The 17,329-nt window shown below is 44.7% G+C and overlaps 2 protein-coding genes across 2 annotated transcripts in view; one reads left to right on the top strand and one right to left on the bottom strand.

The window, feature by feature from the left end:
- The window catches only part of GCH1 (GTP cyclohydrolase 1), a 318,959-nt gene that overhangs the window by 200,174 nt on the left and 101,456 nt on the right, over positions 1-17,329 (top strand). The window lies entirely within an intron of this gene.
- CDKN3 (cyclin dependent kinase inhibitor 3) lies at positions 1,062-10,122 on the bottom strand. Its single transcript, XM_050897446.1, has 7 exons — positions 10,027-10,122; positions 9,419-9,474; positions 7,805-7,849; positions 6,570-6,792; positions 5,610-5,641; positions 4,603-4,706; positions 1,062-3,270 (listed from the first exon to the last, which is right to left on the bottom strand). Exons 1-7 carry the CDS (start codon positions 10,098-10,100, stop codon positions 3,184-3,186), a joined length of 621 nt encoding a protein of 206 aa, XP_050753403.1. The 5' UTR covers positions 10,101-10,122; the 3' UTR covers positions 1,062-3,183.

The following is a 17,329-nucleotide window of genomic DNA, read 5'->3' on the forward strand; positions in this document are numbered from 1 at the left end:
CTGTGCAGAGGCACGGGTTCCAACTCGTGCACCTCCGGAGCTCTGCGAGGGGCCCCTCCTCACGGAAAACTCGTTATTCCTAGTCTGCAATCCCTTTCGATCAGTTGTTAGTTGACAAGAGGATTTTCTTCCTCATGCAATCATGATTTTGAGCTTTTAGCAGAAGAATTTTTGCAAGGCTTTTTGGAAACTCAGGTGTATTGTTCCTGTTGGATCATTTTTATTTTCCTGCTGCTTAGCTCCTTCAAAGGCTGCTGTAAGATATGACTTCAGCCTGTGTAAGCAAAACTAATTAACCCTTTCTTATGTTTGTATATTTATTAATCTGTTACGGAAATGAGACTTATAGCCCCTAGCTCTCCTTGGCCTTCTAAAAAAAAAAATCTCATTCCCTTGCTACTTGGGCTGATTTAAGCCAAGTTGCACACCAGAATAAACAATGCAGGATTTACTGAGTCCAACTGCAAAAAAACCTTCTTCTGAAAACCCCCTCCAGCTGTGGAGCCGCTTTGGCCAGGAATATTTAGCAAAATGTTTGCAACACTTGTGCTGTCCTGTCGATGACCGGCTTTACACATCTCACTGAAAAGTGCACGTGAATATTCCTGGACAGAGGAATTCAGAGCTTGCCGGTGCAGTTCTACTGGTGAACTTGAATTCACCGCTAACCCCAGGAGCAAAATGCTTATCTAGAGTGCGTCCTGCCCGCTGTGGTTAAATATGTGAGAACTGCAGAATTTAAGTAATCTCATTTCAAAGGTCTTTAAACTGTCAAAACATGGCAGAGAAAGGTCAGAAGTGCAAGTTAGAAGTTAGGAAGTCCTGTGAGAACCCAGCGTGTTGAAGTGTGCTGACTACTCAGCCGAGTCCTTCAGAGAATGCTGTTTCGAAACTGGTTTCAGCACTTTTTATTTAAAAAAAAACCCCTCACATCTGAGTTTTACCGGAGTAGTCCTTGTGAAAGCAACGGATGCAGGTGGAGAAGCATGTATGATGCCTGGCTAGAGTACCAGTCATTTCACATTCAAAACGTGGACCTGGCATTAATTGATTTTGGGAGTTTGCCAGGGGGCCAAAGATTATGGAGAAAATAAAGAACATTTCTCTTTCCCTGTCAGCAAGTTTCCTGCTAAGTCATCTTAAAAAGCCATCTGACATATATTTAATATCTGAAGACCTCAATTTGCAAGGGACAGACAGACACTTCTTTTGTTTTTCTGATTTCTGTTTGAGTGTTGGGGAGCAGTGTCGGGGACGGAACAATACACATTTTGAGCAAAGTATTCTCTGTAAGCGACTTCATCCTGTGGAAACTTCTGGAAGAGTTCCTGTTGCCTTCCTTAGGAGGGGAGAAGGGAAGGGTAGTAAGAGCTAATTAAATACAACCAGTAGAAATCACCTTTAAACATGTGTTCAAGTGTCTGAGTTCAAACATGTTGAGAGAAGGCTATAAATTTTAAAGTTAGCAAAGCAGCAAGTTCTACTTCAACCAAAAACCACCGGTGCCGTGGTAGGGTCTCACGTCACAACTTCTGACTTGAAAAGTTAGTGAAACTTTATTAAAATCCACCATCAACATCCGTGTCGCTGCAGGCAATAGGGAAGTGTAGGCTGCAGCTTTGGGGAGCCCAGGAAGGTGACCCTCGGAGCAGGACAGAGGCACTGCCTTGGTGGTGCTGGTACCAGACAGGTAACCAGCTGGTTTCTTGCAGCGCTTGTGGGGAAAAAAAAAAAAGCACTTACAGAATTAACTGCAAGGCAACAGGAGATGGTGACAGGGCAGGAGGGCAGTCAGGATGCTGCCACTCAGCTGAGAGCAACCGCACAGCGACTTCAGCCCGGAGGCAACAGTTCCTCGACTCCGCTGGATTATCTAACAGCGAAAGGCACGGCGTGGGTGACACCGGCTTTCCGCCCAGAGCCAAAACTTACCTCACAGGGCGCCGGAGGACACCTGGGCGCTGAGGTGGATGATCGTCGCTTCCTCAGAATAGGACGGAACTAGTTTAAATGTTTTTTTCAGGAGTCTCTTCATCTTCTCTGCTCTTCGTGAGCGGATATAGTTACACAGGAGGGGTGTGGACTGTTACAGGCATGTTGCTGTGAGATTCTCTCCAGCCCACAGCTGATATTGTTTATTTACTTTCTCTAGTGTCAGCATGCAGAAGTGCTGTGCCAGAATCTCACCCACGCAGCTACAGCACAGCATCTCTTCCTACCGTATTCATATAAAAACCCACCCCCTTGGTTTGTCACAGATCTTCAGTATAAAACCTCCTCCTGGTGGAATGAGGGGTCTCGTTCCTAAATATCACTGAACACACTAAGCGGAACCGTGACATTTTAGAATGAGTTCTTACCAGTTCATAAGGGGCGAGCACTCCAGCAGGAAAATTTTCATGCTTGACATTCCTTTGGTTTAAAGCTAGAGCTGAGGATTTTTTTTGAAAGAGCTCAAGTGATGTGATTTTTACCCGGCTACATGATCCCAGCGTGACTCTCTTACAAAGGCAGTAGGGAAGGAGTTATCCTTCACCTCTCCCCCTTTTCTTTCCCCTACACGCTGGAGCGGAAGCCAGCCTATCGGCACTGGAAGTCTGCACTTAGCTGTGAGGAGTTACAGACTATTCTGTTTCCTCACAGATCCTGCCTTCACGTCCAATTGCTTGTCCCAATTCTCACGCTACGTAGAACAGAGGCGAAGTCAAAATGAAATGCAGTCGCTGCTTTGACAGCCCGGCCTCCCTTCCGCTTGGTAAGTTCACTGAAGCAGCCCGTAGGATGTCAACACGAAAACATCAGCGCACCCGTTCAATGGCAGCAGACACATATGCCATCAGTACCGAGTGATGTTAAACATGAGGTAGACGTTGTGTTAGAGTCATTATTATATTGGAAACAAGCTCATTAGGTGTGCAGGCCACCAGCAGAACAGTAATGAACACAAATACACTTCCATGTATTTAAGGCAGCGAGTATTAAAGACTGCCAAAGGGAGGACGATGCTGCCTGTCCTGTAGGATTTCCTTCCCCCACCCCAACATTTTACACACAGATTTGGAAGCGAGCGGCTGCGTCACACGGGCAGTAGCGATGAGAAACCGTAAGAGTCAGGAGTGAGATGTCTTGTCCAGGTGTGTGCCACAGCCATGTAGACACAAAGATACACTACGCCAGTATTAGTTATCGCGATACCGATCTTAGTATCGCATCCTTTGTTGCCAGATGTGCAGCTAGGTTCTCTCGAAAGTCATGGAGGTAATTGTATTGCTGAAAAAGCACAACCAGATTTGTAATGAGTGCTCTATACTTTTGGAAAAGGCACTACCCATCTTAAAAAGCTGTTTGATACCCCAGGATGAAAACTGCACCCTCTAGTCTGTTTATTTGTTCTTCTTGTGCTTACTCTAAATCCTCTGGAATTTTTCACCGTCAGACACAGATTACACAGATCCTGGCTTGGCTCCTGTGGTTCCTCATAAAGGGCACACGTGAGCTCAAGGTAACACAAAACATGATCCTCATCGGTGGGAGTTTCATGTCAGAATTCAAAGCTGCTTTGTTTGGATCACCAAGAGTATTACTCTCTCCATGAGTCCATGATGCAGAACACAGCCTTTAGCTAGTATGATGATGTACAACAGTTTGTAGTAAGAGTTCTTAGGTTAACTCATACATCATGTGGGGTATTAATATGCAAGTGTTCAAAATGAGAAAAATGTTGGTCAGCAGAGGCTAAAGGACAGATCATCCACCCCAAGTGGCCGTGAAGGCTTCCAATTATAACATTTGTTCATATCCTTCCCCACCTCTTCGACCAGGGATGCAAGCTGCTCCCCACCTGCCCCCTTGGTTTGTGGAAAACTGATCTTCAGCAAGTAGTTTAAACAAGATTTGCCTTCCAGAAAGGCTTAGAGCTAACAAAGAGACAGTCTTCAGGCAACTCTTTCTCCTCAGAAACTACTATCTCGTAAAATTTTTGAATGTCGGCTCCTTTTTCCTGTACATAGAACTGTTTTGAGAGCATAACATCTAGGACTCCTATCAACAGAAATATGTACACAGAGTAGCTAAAAACCCCACCAAAAGAAGAAAAGCCCATTATGTTCAGCAACTCAGGCCTCCCTCCATGTAGGTTTTAACACTAGTGCAAGGGATACTTCTTAAAAGACGACTGCCGGTATATTGATGTGATAACTACAGAAGATGAACATGGCTAGCTTGATCACCAAGATGGAACAAAACCAAGGCAGAAAAATCAAGCAAATGGCCGAGTTGTGAGAAGCGTGTGAGCAACAGAAAAAGGGACAATAGCTTAGTGAGTGATGAGCAGGGATAAGGAGGAGAAAGCAACAAGTTACTAATGATGGTGAAGGGCAGACAGGGAGAACAGCTGTTGAATTCAGTAGAGGCAGAACAAGAAAAAAAAATCAGCATGAAAGCAGAAAGCTAGAAACACCTCAAACCCAAGACAGCAGCAAGGGCACCAGCTGGGGAGCTTCTCAGAAAGACAGAGGGATCCCTTTGTGAAATGAAGGAGAGGACCGTCCGAGCTCTCCCCTCTTGTTTCGACACGTGTATTACCCGCTGTAGCCTCATTACCTTGATGGTCTGTATCGCCCCAGATCCTCTCAAGTTTCTGAGGCTGTCTATCGCTTGCTGAGGTGCCAGCGCATCCGAAAGCTGAAGCAGGAGACACGCAGCTACTGTAAGGGAAGGGTATATATGCATGTATGCTGCTGAGCACCTCTTGCTGTACGCAGTACCACTTTTGCACAGTAATAGGCTTGTTCCATGAAAACCACTCTAGCAAAACTCAAGCTTGTCATATCAGGGTCACAGATCTGTTGGATCTTTTGCTGAATACTATTTGTTGGCACTGGCCCCATCTGCCTCCTGCTCCTGCCCAAGCCTGCAGCCTTTGGAAACAGGTAAAAACCCACCCACTTTTTCCCCCCCTGCCTTTCTAGCAGCATTCGGGAGGCAAATTCTAAAGTCTTTCCCAGAGCAAGTCCCAGTACACCCAGTTAATTCCCCTTTGTGTCTTCTGACCGCATTTGCTTTTTTGGCAATGTCACCACCCCTTCCTTCCGGGGCACACACAGTAACTAATGCCCCTGCAAGCTTTAGGGGGAACATTGGGCTGAAGAAAGATGCAGAGGAACAGGTTCATCTCCTTTTCTTGAGATGTTTGGGAAGAGGGGAAAGTGCAATCCCATCAGTCAGAGGAGACTAAAGTTTGTGGTGAAAACAGAGAAAGAAAGTTCTCTCTTACTTTCTGACTCTATGAGCCTCACTGAAAGACTGACCCTCCCTGACCCTCCATCCCCTCACCTATGTACTCAGAGCTATACCATGACATACTTATGTCACTCACCACAAACAGTTTCTATACAGGCAGCTGATGTTACTACCATTTGACAACACCTTTCCCAGGAAACAGGCTCAAACCCATTAACTAGCCTGCTACCTGTAGTGGCAGTTTGCATTGTAACCACAGTTAAGCTTCAAGCAGAGTTTGGCTCCCTTAGACGGCGCTGTCTCACGAGAACGGGTTTGTAAGATGGGTTAGTTAGGTTGGCATTGAGAGGGGGAAGACAACTGCTTACTGAGACATGAGCGTCCGAGGCCACCGTAACAGCTGAAAGAGAAGAAAACGTTTGGTTGTAACAAGCTGTAGTACGCTGCAACACCCAGAGCCCCCCGCCCGATATGTAAAGGTACAGACACAATTCTTGCCTTAATATAATCAAGAGGAGGAGTGGTACAAGAAAGTTACAATTTTTATAGAAATACCTACAAGGCTATCTCCCATTTATTCTTCAGACCTTCCTTAAGCAGTGCCTTTCTAGAGAAACTGCAATTTTAAAGTTCCCCTTCATTCATGGTAATAGTCCCAAAGGCATAGGAGGACAGAAAACGGCATGAAGATGGACAGTCTCAATTTTCTTTAAATCCTGCTCCAGATTAAGGCTTTGATGATAGTTGTGAGCTAACGGTAGCAGCAGGGTTCTGCATCAGCAGGAAGCCCAAGGACTCAGTGGATGTCCGTGTGGGGAAGCTGTCAGCAGGATCATTCAGGGAACATGGAACTTGGTAAGCTCTTCCCCTCTACCCTGAGCTCAGCTATAAGTGTCTAAAGAAATTACTGTAAACCAGTCTCATGCAATTTAAGAGTGAATTTTGCACTGCTGGAACCCACTGAGTCCCTGATAAACAGCCCAGGGGAGTGTCATCCTCTGACAACAGCTGCTTTAGCTTACAACTCGCATCGTGTACCTGATATCCAACTAGGCTAGGAGCAAGGAGTCATATGGTGCCATTCAACACACACTGTGAAGCATTTGCTGGACAGAGCAAGGGGAAAATGGGAGACTCAAATCTTACAAAGGACAAGTTAGCTCCAAAAGGGTGCATAAGGAGAAACAAGCAGCTTTTCCCAGCTTGAACTAACCCTAAAGAATGCAATTGTCATTTGACAGGATTCTGTTTCAGCTGGTCATACGTCTAGAGAGAAGCTGGTATCTTTTACAGGAATGTGGGGTGAAAGGAAGGCAATCAGAACCTACTGTATGATTGTTTTCCGGTTACTTTCCAGGCAGCTTCTGAGCTCTTCTAGAATTTTGCAGCACTTGGCAATGTCAGGAGCGTCCCCATCCGGAATAGGATAGTGGTGCACACAGATCCCATGCTGTTGGTAGGTGTCTATAAGGTTTGGTACTCGATATTTTGAGAGCTCTCCTCTGGTACAAAGCACAAATATATCCTGGGTCCCATAGTTCTTTAGTTCTTCTGCCAACAGATTAAAGACACTTGCAAATAAATAAAAGCCTATCAAGCTTAAGGATAAACAGATAAGCTACTTGGTACTGATTCTCTTGTTTAATCTTTGAGTTTAAGACAACACGAGGTAGCAATTTTGCTTTGAGCAGCATTTACTTCTACTGAGTCTCTCCCACAGTTGCCTTCAGGTAACCCATGAGAAGAATTTTCTCGGTTCAGAGTGAGTCTCGAGACAAGCCTCACTAGAAAGCACGTCAGCACTCAGTCTGTTAGCTGCTGCCAGCTTAAGCATGATTCTGCCCCATCTCCAGCTGTGACTATGTCCAAACACCGTGGGTTTTTGCTATTAGTCTCTGCTCTTCTAGTGTTTACAGATGAATACTCAGCACAAATCTTTAAGTAATTTCATCTTTTCTATCCCAATCTCACTTTTCTCTGGGAAAAGGAGATTGCAAGTTTGTAATTCGTCTTGATCCTAGCTGCTTTGAAGATGCCTTCTCCTGCACATGACTTAGCAGACCTCATAGTTACTGTGAAAGATACGCAGATGCCTGTATAGCTCCAGCCTGGAAATACCCTATTTATTCAATATTTGGTAGAAAAGCCACAAAGAAAATGGCACTGCACACTTGAAAGTGATATCTAGTACTCACAACAGTGACTGTGCTAAGATATTTCCTGCATCTTCAAGCACAGCGTTACCAAAACTCAGAAAGACATTGCTGTCAGACATACCCCCAGCAAGACTTTGTAAAGAACTGCCCTGCATTCTAACATCGTGGCACGTACACGGACAACTATAGCATCCATTGTGAAAGTATGAATAAAACACCACCATTTTAGATACCCGGTGTCTGGATCCTTATGCCCAGATTAGACAAACAGCAACTCCAGCAGTCTCCAGACTAAGACAAAGTAAACCTCTAGCTTCTCAGTAACTTATGCTTTCAGTTTACCTGCACGTTGTTCTTGCCCATTACATGGAAATGAGAGGCACTTATACACTGGCCAGAAGACTCACCTATATCTTTCGGAAGGTTTCTTCTAACATCCTTAAACCTGCAACCTAAAACAAATTATGATTGACAGTTACCACTCCAGGTAAGCGACATTTATGGAATGGCTGCTACAGCTGAAGAATAGAGCACAGACAACCTCTCCCCAAAACCAAAGCAAGCAACAAAGCCACACCCCAAATAAAACACAGTTCTTTCTTATTTTTGCAGATAGATCACTAGCACAGAAGACAGTTTAAACACCATTATCTGCTTAATACTGTAATGTAATAGGATTAAAAAAAAGTCTGTCCAAGGTTTTAAGCTGCTATGCATTTTCCAGATGAAAAGTTTTGGATATTATAAATCAGGGTACAGCTTAAAAAAAACACCACAAAAAAACCCCAGAAAACACAAAACAAAAAGCCCCAACAAATAAAAAGGGCTGGATAGAAATCACTTAAGGGTTCTCTGGTTGACTGGTAGGAAAGTAAGTTCTCTGTTTTGCACTACTCAGCACAAATCACATTAAAAATCCTCCTTACTATTCAGTCTTTAGCTTATCGCCACTTCCATTTTTTCCTCATATCAAGCTACCAAGGCATTTTTGCAGCCCCTACAGAATACTGCACTGCAATATTCACAGCTGTTGTTTGGTTGTGAGGTGTAATTGCTCAAAATATTTGCACTGTGTCCTCCCTCTGTCTCCCCTCCTTCCCTGACAGCCCCATAGGCACACAATCTTTACGCCTGCCCTGACAACAGTCAGGATTGTGCATATCTTGAAACACCTTTTGAAAGCATGACAGCAGAATCCTGGAGACCAAGAGCTGTATCGACAGGGCTATGGCTGGAGGTTAGCATCTGAATATTAAACAGCTATTACATGAACAGCTCAGGTAGCTAAAAAAACAAGACGCAGCTGTTCTTTTGCATATATATGTTAACTGGCGTTCAAGCGTTAGTGGGATTTTCATCACCGCTGGCCATCATCCACTTCAAGATACCTTAAATTCAAATATTATTCAACACTTGTTTTTCAGTTCTTTAGCGTGGTATTAGTCCCAAGCTTGTATTTCTCAGGGTTGGCTAATGAAAGTCGAGTAACTGCTTTAAATGAAGGAGGGAAAGTTCACGTTGTCACCACCAGCAGTTCTATCTCTTTTGTGACCACAGGAGATTCACCATGGCTGCAGTTTTGGTAGTTAAAAATACAGTGAAAGCTTATATGTTTATTTTTATATCATGGCCGTGGTAGTGCAACCCAGACACTAAGGGACAGTGGTACAGAACTGTCAGCACAGTGAGTGAGTGTGATTGAGCCCAATATATCTTATAAAGGAATTATTTGTTAAAGCAGCCTTGTTTCAGTTATGTTGTTGCTTGTTTTAAATAGTAAGCCAGGCTAAAAAGCCAAATATTTTAACTGACAATGGAAGGTGGCCACTATTCTCTTACCATATGATCTTGCATTAAGATATTCTCTAGATTAGCTTTGGTATTTCCGAAACAGTTATTCCAGTGGTAGATTACAAAACAAGTCACCCCACAAAGTAAATGGAACACAGAATTTTGGGGTACAAGATATTACCTCTCTTTGGCTTCAAACATGCCTGCAAATTTCAGTGAATACTTCTTACCTGGAAGGGAACATAGTCCCAGGAACTCAGAAGAGTAGACAGGAGACAAAGACAACCTACCAGGAAATAAAAAAATATAATTAAAAAATCAGAACAGAACATTTTGGTTATTTGAATACAGATAACTCACTACCAAACTTTCCTTTTCTGTGGGACCATGAGAACAGTTACCTACCTACAATTCGATTTTAAGAATAAACTGGAAGTATTCCAGTGTTATTTCTACAGCATCAGACAAGGGAATCACACGTTTGGTAGTGCACTTCATCACATACCCCTGCCTAAGAGGAGGAGAGAAAGTGTTGACAAATCCCCGCCTTAGCACCATAACACTCGGGCTAGCACAACCGACAGTGGCTAGTAAATGCTTCCAAAAGCAGACCTGGCCCCACGTCCACTGACAGTTCCCCAGCACCGACTTAACGCCTTTTCAGGGGCACCGTGAGGCTAACCACAACCTCTGTCCTCGCTCTGGCAGGTCACCAGAGCCCGGGGCACGGGTTTCCTTCAGGAAAAAACTCCCGTTAAGCAGGAGCGGGATTTAATGCAAACTCCTGCCTAGTTCCTGAGGGAAAAGACACCCGCGCCCGCCCCGGGGCGCGTCTCACCAGGAGATCGGGAGCGGCCGCAGATCCTCCTCAGCGGCGTCCTCGTCAGAGGAGTCGAAGTCGCCCGCTTGCATCGCGCAGGGCTGCGGCGGGAGGAGAGTGAGGAACTCACCTGGGGGCCGGAGCCCGCCCTGCCCCCTCGGCTGAGGCAGCGCTGAAGCGACCCCGAGGATCCCGGCCCCGGCCCCGGCCCCGGCCCCGGCCCCGGCCCCGGCCCCGGCCCCGGCCCCGGCCCTCACCGGCTTCACCATGGCGCTGCTCCCCTGCCGCCGCCGGTTTGAACTGTCCCCGCCCATCCGGGCCACCTCATTGGCCGAGCCCTTTCCTCCCTTCGTCCAATGGGAAGCTGTCGCGCGCCGGATGCGTGGAAAGCCAAGCAGTCTTCCTTACGGCTTCACGAGAGGAGCATTCTGATTGGTGGGCAGCGAAGGAGAGGCGGGCTTTAAAGAAAAAAAACAACGAACCGGCGGCGGCTATCTTTGCGCTGATTGGCTGAGGCGGTGTGGCGGGAAGGGGCTGTGTCTCGAGCCCCAGGTGGCCGTTGGGGGTGGGGCGCTGTGAGGGCTCTGTCAGGGACCGGGCGGCAGCACAGGCGGCTCCCCCTTCCCTTAATTCCTTTTTAAAGCCGGCTTCGCGTTTCTGACTGAAGAAGGGGTGGAAGTAGGCTTTCACTGGCTTATCATGAATTGCTTCCCAATCGTCCCAGCCCTTTTCATCTGGGATGCTGTTCGTGAGATAAATGTGGTGCTGGAAAGCACCAAGTGAACAGGGAGTACTCCTCAGGCTCCTGCAGTGCTGTTACCGTAAATTCAGTCCAAAAGAACCCTCTAAGACTTAGTTAGAAGTTTTAGAAGGCAGGCGTTCTTTATTACAGTGCCAGATGCATGGGGGATCCGGCGCTGTAATAAAGAATGCCTGCCTTCTAAAACTTCTAACTAAGTCTCAGAGGGTTCTTTTGCGACTGAATTTATGGTAACATTTTAGCGACCCAGATGGGACACCGCTTCTGAACCTCGACGGATCCGTGGGATCGCAGGACCTCCAGCCGGCACTGAGGGATTCTTGAGGAGAACCTTCGATCCCCGGACCGAAGAGCTCAGAACAAGTCCCCTGGTAAGATTTAAGGCATTCTTTTGGGGTTTTGGGTGCCTGCCTGTAAGACATGGTGAAAGCCTTGCAAGGTTGGGCTATAGGGGTACCCGAGGGGTTAGAGTCCCCTCTTGGGTAAGTTCTGCCAAACGAAAGTTTGGAGGATGCCCAGGGCTTGATTTGGGGTTAGAGTCCCCTCTTGCTCCTGGGTTTTAGTTTGAGGTTGAAGTCCTTGCTTGCTCGCAGTAACTTGGTTCTTCAAAATTTGCATTTTGTTCATTGGATTATGGTCATTGTTTTGCCGTACTGAATTTTGTCTCTGTGTATTGGTTTTGTGCATCTATAATTGTGATAGTTCAATATTTTGAACATGACCGAACTAAAACACTGAAATGGATATCACTCAGAATCTAAGCCCAGCTGCCCCCAGCCCCTCTGATATCTGAGGACAAGTTGGAACGCAAGGGGCTTTATTTTCTGAACGATTGAGACTTGACTAGAATGGGCACAAGTCAGTCTAAGGAACAGTCCCAAGGGGGAATTTTAAAGAAATCCCCCCTGGGATGCATTTTAAAACATTGGAAACAACTAGGTGGACCCCCGGGGGAACTGCGACTAAGAATGATTTGGTAAAATATTGTAATCAGTGGTGGCCACTGTATAAATTGGATGAGGGAGAAAAATGGCCAAGAAATGGCACTTGAATGCTATTTTTAAGACAGGAACAAAAGTGGGATGAGGTGGTGTATGCGGATATGGTTTTTGCTTTGAAAAACCATCCTGAATGGCAAAAGGAGTGTGGTTTCAACCTAGCTCTAAGCGATCCCTTTGTTTGAACCCTAGAAAAGGATAAGAATGGAGCGTTGAAAAGGTGTTGTTCCACGTGCAGCATAGGGCAAAGGTGTTTAAAGCTGTATGAGCAAGATCGGGAGAACGATGTCGAGTTAATGATTTCTCCTGAATGTCATTTGGGGTTAAAATAATCAAGAGCATGAAGGGCCATAGAGGATTGATAGGAGGAATGAAAGAGAATCTAGCCATTGGAATAATGGATTAGGGGCAGAAGGATTTAGCCCGATCGCAGGAAGAACTAGAGGCAGACAAGGTGAGGTAACACAAGCTGAAGTCATACAAGCTCCTTTACGACAAGCAGTTGGAAATGCAGGACCTATAACTGTAAAAGTTCCATTTTCCCTTGTGGATTTAAATAATCTAAAAGCAACAACAGGAAAATATAGGGATGATCCTGAAACTGTAGCCAGTACATTTGAAATAATGATTAAAACTCGGGACCCTGATTGGAATGATATTGAGGCAATAATGCAAGTGCTTTTTGATAGCATGGAAAAGGAAGTGATTCGCCGAGCAGCAAGAACTCATGTAGAGGGGCAAATTGCCTCAGGGATCCTACCGGGGACAGTGGAGGCCCATTTTCCCTCTGTAGAACCCCAATGGGATCTGAATAATGCAGGGGATTGCAGACTTTTAGCGCAGTATCAGAAATTAGTTTTATTTGGCATACAGAATGTGATTCCCAAAACAATAAATTGGTCAAAACTATATGAAATAAAACAGGATCGGAAAGAATCTCCTACAGATTTTTTGAACAGACTCAAGGAAGCTGCTCGTAAATATACTACTATAGACCCCGAATCAGAAGAGGGAAAGAATCACTTGGCCCCTTTATTTAGAGGACAGTCCTCTGATGATATTAGAAGAAAATTACAGAAATTACAGGGCAATGAAGCTCGGGACTGGGGAAAGCTCTTGGATATAGCATGGACGGTTTATAGGAACAGAGATACTCAAAAGGAAAGGACAAATAGTAAATTAATTGTGATATTGGAAGAAAACACCCAAGGCAGAGAGGAGGGACAATACCGGGGAAGAGGCTGAGGACGGGGAGGACCTTTGGGAAATTTGGCACGGCCCAGACCCCGTCTAGGAGAAAATCAGTGTGCTTATTGTAAAAAGGTTGGGCATTGGAAACGAGAATGCCCCCTCCAAAAGCAGAACACCCCTCTGAACCCCTTGTGTACAATTAGTGAAAGTTGAAGGGGACCGGAGGAATCTTTCCTAGCAGAACCTCTGGTTGAAGCAAAGCTGGGAAATGAGAAAATAGAATTTTTAGTAGACACTGGAGCAACTTATTCTGTATTAAACTCCTTGGAAAGGGAATTAAGTACAAAGAGCATAAGTGTTATTGGTGTGACAGGAATTTGTGAAATAAGACCATTTTTCAAACCTATAAAGATGAAACCTGGGAAACAATGGGTAACCCATCAATTCTTGTATATGCCAAATTCGCCAAAACGGTTGTTGGGAAGGGACTTACTCAAAAAACTGGTGGCAGAAATCAGATTCAAAGATGGGGAAGTAGAAATTTTAATACCTGAAACTAAATATGTTGAAGCAGCAGCTCTGTTGTTACAGGATATAACACCAGGAACAAAAAGAATCCCGCCTGAAGTAGAAGATGCCGTGATCCCCATCGTGTGGGCCAGAGAGGTACCGGGGAGATCTAAAAGGGCAGAGCCAGTAAAAATTGATCTCAAACCAGATTCATCACCGGTAAGAATTAAACAGTACCTTTTGAAATTGGAAGTAAGACTCGGGTTAGTACCAATAATTCAGAGATTTTTAAAATATAATTTGTTCATAGAATGTGAATCAAAATATCATACCCCTAGTTTACCTGTTAAAAAAGCAAATGGCAGAGATTACCGGTTAGTCCAGGACTTGAGAGCGATTAACCAAATAACCCAGGATATCCACCCTGTGGTAGCTAACCCTCATACTTTGTTAACCACTCTCACTGGAGATCAAGGCTGGTTTACAGTCCTAGATTTAAAAGACGCCTTTTTCTGCATTCCCCTTGATGCTAAGAGTCGAGAGCTCTTTGCTTTAGAGTGGGAAAACCTGGAAACGGGAAGAAAAACACAGTATACCCGGACAGTGTTGCCTCAGGGATTTAAAAATAACCCAACGATATTTGGAAACCAACTAGCAAGAGAATTGGAAATCTGGAGAAAAGAGAACCGCCAAGGAACAATTCTACAATATGTTGATGACATCCTAATTGCGGCAGAAAGTAAAAGACAATGCCTTACTCTAACTGTAAGCCTCTTAAATTTTTTGGGCATCAGTGGATACCAGGTGTCAAAAGATAAGGCACAAATTGCCCAGGAATCAGTTACATATCTGGGTTTTGAAATCTTGAAAGGTCAGCGACAATTAGGAATGGAACGCAAAGAAGCTGTCTGCAGCCTCCCAATGCCCGGGACAGTGCGAGAGTTATGGGCATTTTTAGGGATGGTGCCGTCTGTGGATAGCAAATTATGGACTGCTCAAAGATCCCTGTAACGGGTATATGGATTGGACAGAAGAATGCTGAATAGCGTTTAAATAACTAAAAGAGACCTTGATGAAGGCACCCGCTCTGGGCCTGCCAGACCTGACAAAACCCTTTGAACTTTTCACATACGAAAGAAAAGGTGTGGCGTTGGGGGTTTTGGCACAGTTCCTTGGAAATCAGCGAAGAGCAGTAGCCTATTTTTCTAAACAATTGGACACTGTTAGTCAAGGGTGGCCTGGCTGCCTCAGAGCAGTGGCGGCAACAGTACTACTCATCCAAGGAGCTCGGAAGTTTACTATGGGACAGAAAATTACTGTATATGTACCACATATGGTAGTTACAGTACTGGAACAAAAAGGGGGGCATTGATTATCCCTGAGTCGTATGTTGAAATATCAAGTGGTACTGTTGGAACAAGATGATACCCACCTTAAGACTACTTCAGTTGTTAACCCTGCCATGTTTCTTTCAACTGAACATGCAGAAGGAACACTTGAACATGATTGTCTACAAACTATAGAGGAAGTCTATTCCAGCCAACCAGACCTCAAAGATATCCCGCTGGAGAATCCAGACTGGGAGCTGTACACGGACAGCAGCAGTTTTGTTTGAGATGGAAAAAGGATGTCTGGGTATGGGGTAACCACCGTTGACGAGGCAGTATAACCCCGAGCCCTACCCTCAAAGGCCTCCGCTCAGAAAGCTGAATTGATAGCCCTCACAAGGGCGTTAGATGTGAGCGAAGGAAAGTGAGCTAATCCATGGACAGACTCTAAATACGCCTTTGGAGTGGTCCATGCCCACAAGGCTATTTGGAAAGAAAGAGGGCTGCTGTCAACTCAAGGAAACGGAATCAAGCATGCTACTCAAATCCAAGAATTACTGGACAGTGTTCAGAAACCTACAGAAATTGCAATTATGCATTGTAAGGCACACCAGACAGGTAGAACCATTCCGGAACTAGGTAACCAATTGGCAGACAGAGCCGCAAAGGAGGCTGCAGAAAAAGGCATCTTGGCTTTAATACCTGAAAAAGAGATAATTTTGCCAGATACACCCCCTAGGTATGACAAGAAACATATTAACTTGATAGGAAAATTACAGGCGAAGGAACAACTAAACGGATGGGCTGTTATGCCCCCCGGGCAGGTAGTAATTCCCCCTTCTTTAATGAGAGAGATTGCTACAAAGGAACATGATGAGGTACATCAGGGAACTGAAAATTTAGTAAAATACTTGCAAAAGACCATTATGAGTAGGGCTATGACAGAGATTGTCTGATCCATTACTGGAAGGTGTGAAACTAGCCTCAAAAATAATCCAAACACGGGTAATAAATTGATCTTTGGAGTTACGAAAAGGGGAAACTCCCCTGGGGACTATTGACAAATAGATTTCACAGAGTTACACCGAAAAGGAGGGTACCGATATATTTTAGTACTAGTGGATACTTTTTCTGGATGGCCCGAAGGCTTTCCCTGTCGTACCAATAAAGCGAAAGAAGTAGTAAAAATTTTATTAAAAGAAATTATTCCAAGATTTGGGATACCTCTGGGTATGTCTTCTGACAATGGATCTCATTTTATTGGGAAGATTGTAAAACAACTGAACAAAATTTTATCTATAACCTGGGATTACCACACAGTGTATAGACCACAGTCTAGTGGGAGGGTGGAACGAATGAATTACACACTCAAACAACAACTTGGGAAAATTTGTCAAGAAACATCTATGACATGGGTGCAGGCCCTTCCTTTGGCGTTACTGAGGATCAGGATACAGCCCTGTAGAAAGGGCCATTTAAGCCCTTATGAATTATTATACGGACGATCATATCAGGCAGCATGTACGTCCAGAGATACTCATGTTGTAGGGGAAACAGATCTTAAAACTTATTTGATTTCTCTAGGAGGTACTTTACAGGAACTCCGGAAATATGTGACAACTTGCAGGACTCTGGAATTAGATACACCTGCACATCCCTTCCAGCCTGGAGACTGGGTCTATGTGAAGTTGTGGAATACAGAACCTTTGACGGAAAAGTGGAAAGGGCCATTCCAAGTTCTCCTGACCACCTATACGGCTGTAAAAGTTTGGGGTAAAGGACCGTGGATGCATTATTTGAGAGTCAGGCGAGCCCCCACATCTTGGACAGTAGAGCAGACATCCCCTCTCAAACTAAAGATAAAGAATATAGTTAATGAATAACTACATTAGCCTGTAAATATGTTTCTCAGAGAACATTTCTGTTTAATCTTTTTGATTAATTTAGTAGTAGGACAAGAAACCAGATATCTAACCGGATCAATGAGGTCCCAGACCATAGGACGAAAAATTCAATGGGAACGTTCAGAGAAAAATGATCAGCCGATCAGGAGACGTTACATAAACCAAGTAAGTGGTAGGAAGAGACGAGACTCAGACATTACCTCTCCCCACTCTCTACCAATCTGGGACCCACAAGCTAACTTATGGGAACAACTGGCCACTAAAGTAGTAAATACCTTGAATTTTTGTCTCAAACCAGGGATGTCAGTTACAGAAGTTTCTACATCTTGCCTGGTAGGAATTCCTACCCCCTTAAACACCTTGATGAAATGTAACCTTAATTATAACTTTCAACAACATAGTATTACGCCCACAGGAGAACGGGTAGGATGGAATATTAGCAGTGGACCTTGTCAAGGTCAGACATCCTGATTACCTGATGGACAAACGTTATGTTGGGCAATTACAAATTCCTCACACTCGAGCTCCTACCAACACATTAACCTTAAGACCTTAGGTGAGGAAAAGTGAGGGTTGGAAAAAGCGATGATTGCGTCCGGATAGGAAATGTTTTTCCAGCAGAAGGGTGTT

This window comes from Gymnogyps californianus, chromosome 5 (genome assembly GCF_018139145.2).
Source record: "Gymnogyps californianus isolate 813 chromosome 5, ASM1813914v2, whole genome shotgun sequence".
In the NCBI taxonomy this organism is placed as follows: Eukaryota; Metazoa; Chordata; class Aves; order Accipitriformes; family Cathartidae; genus Gymnogyps; species Gymnogyps californianus.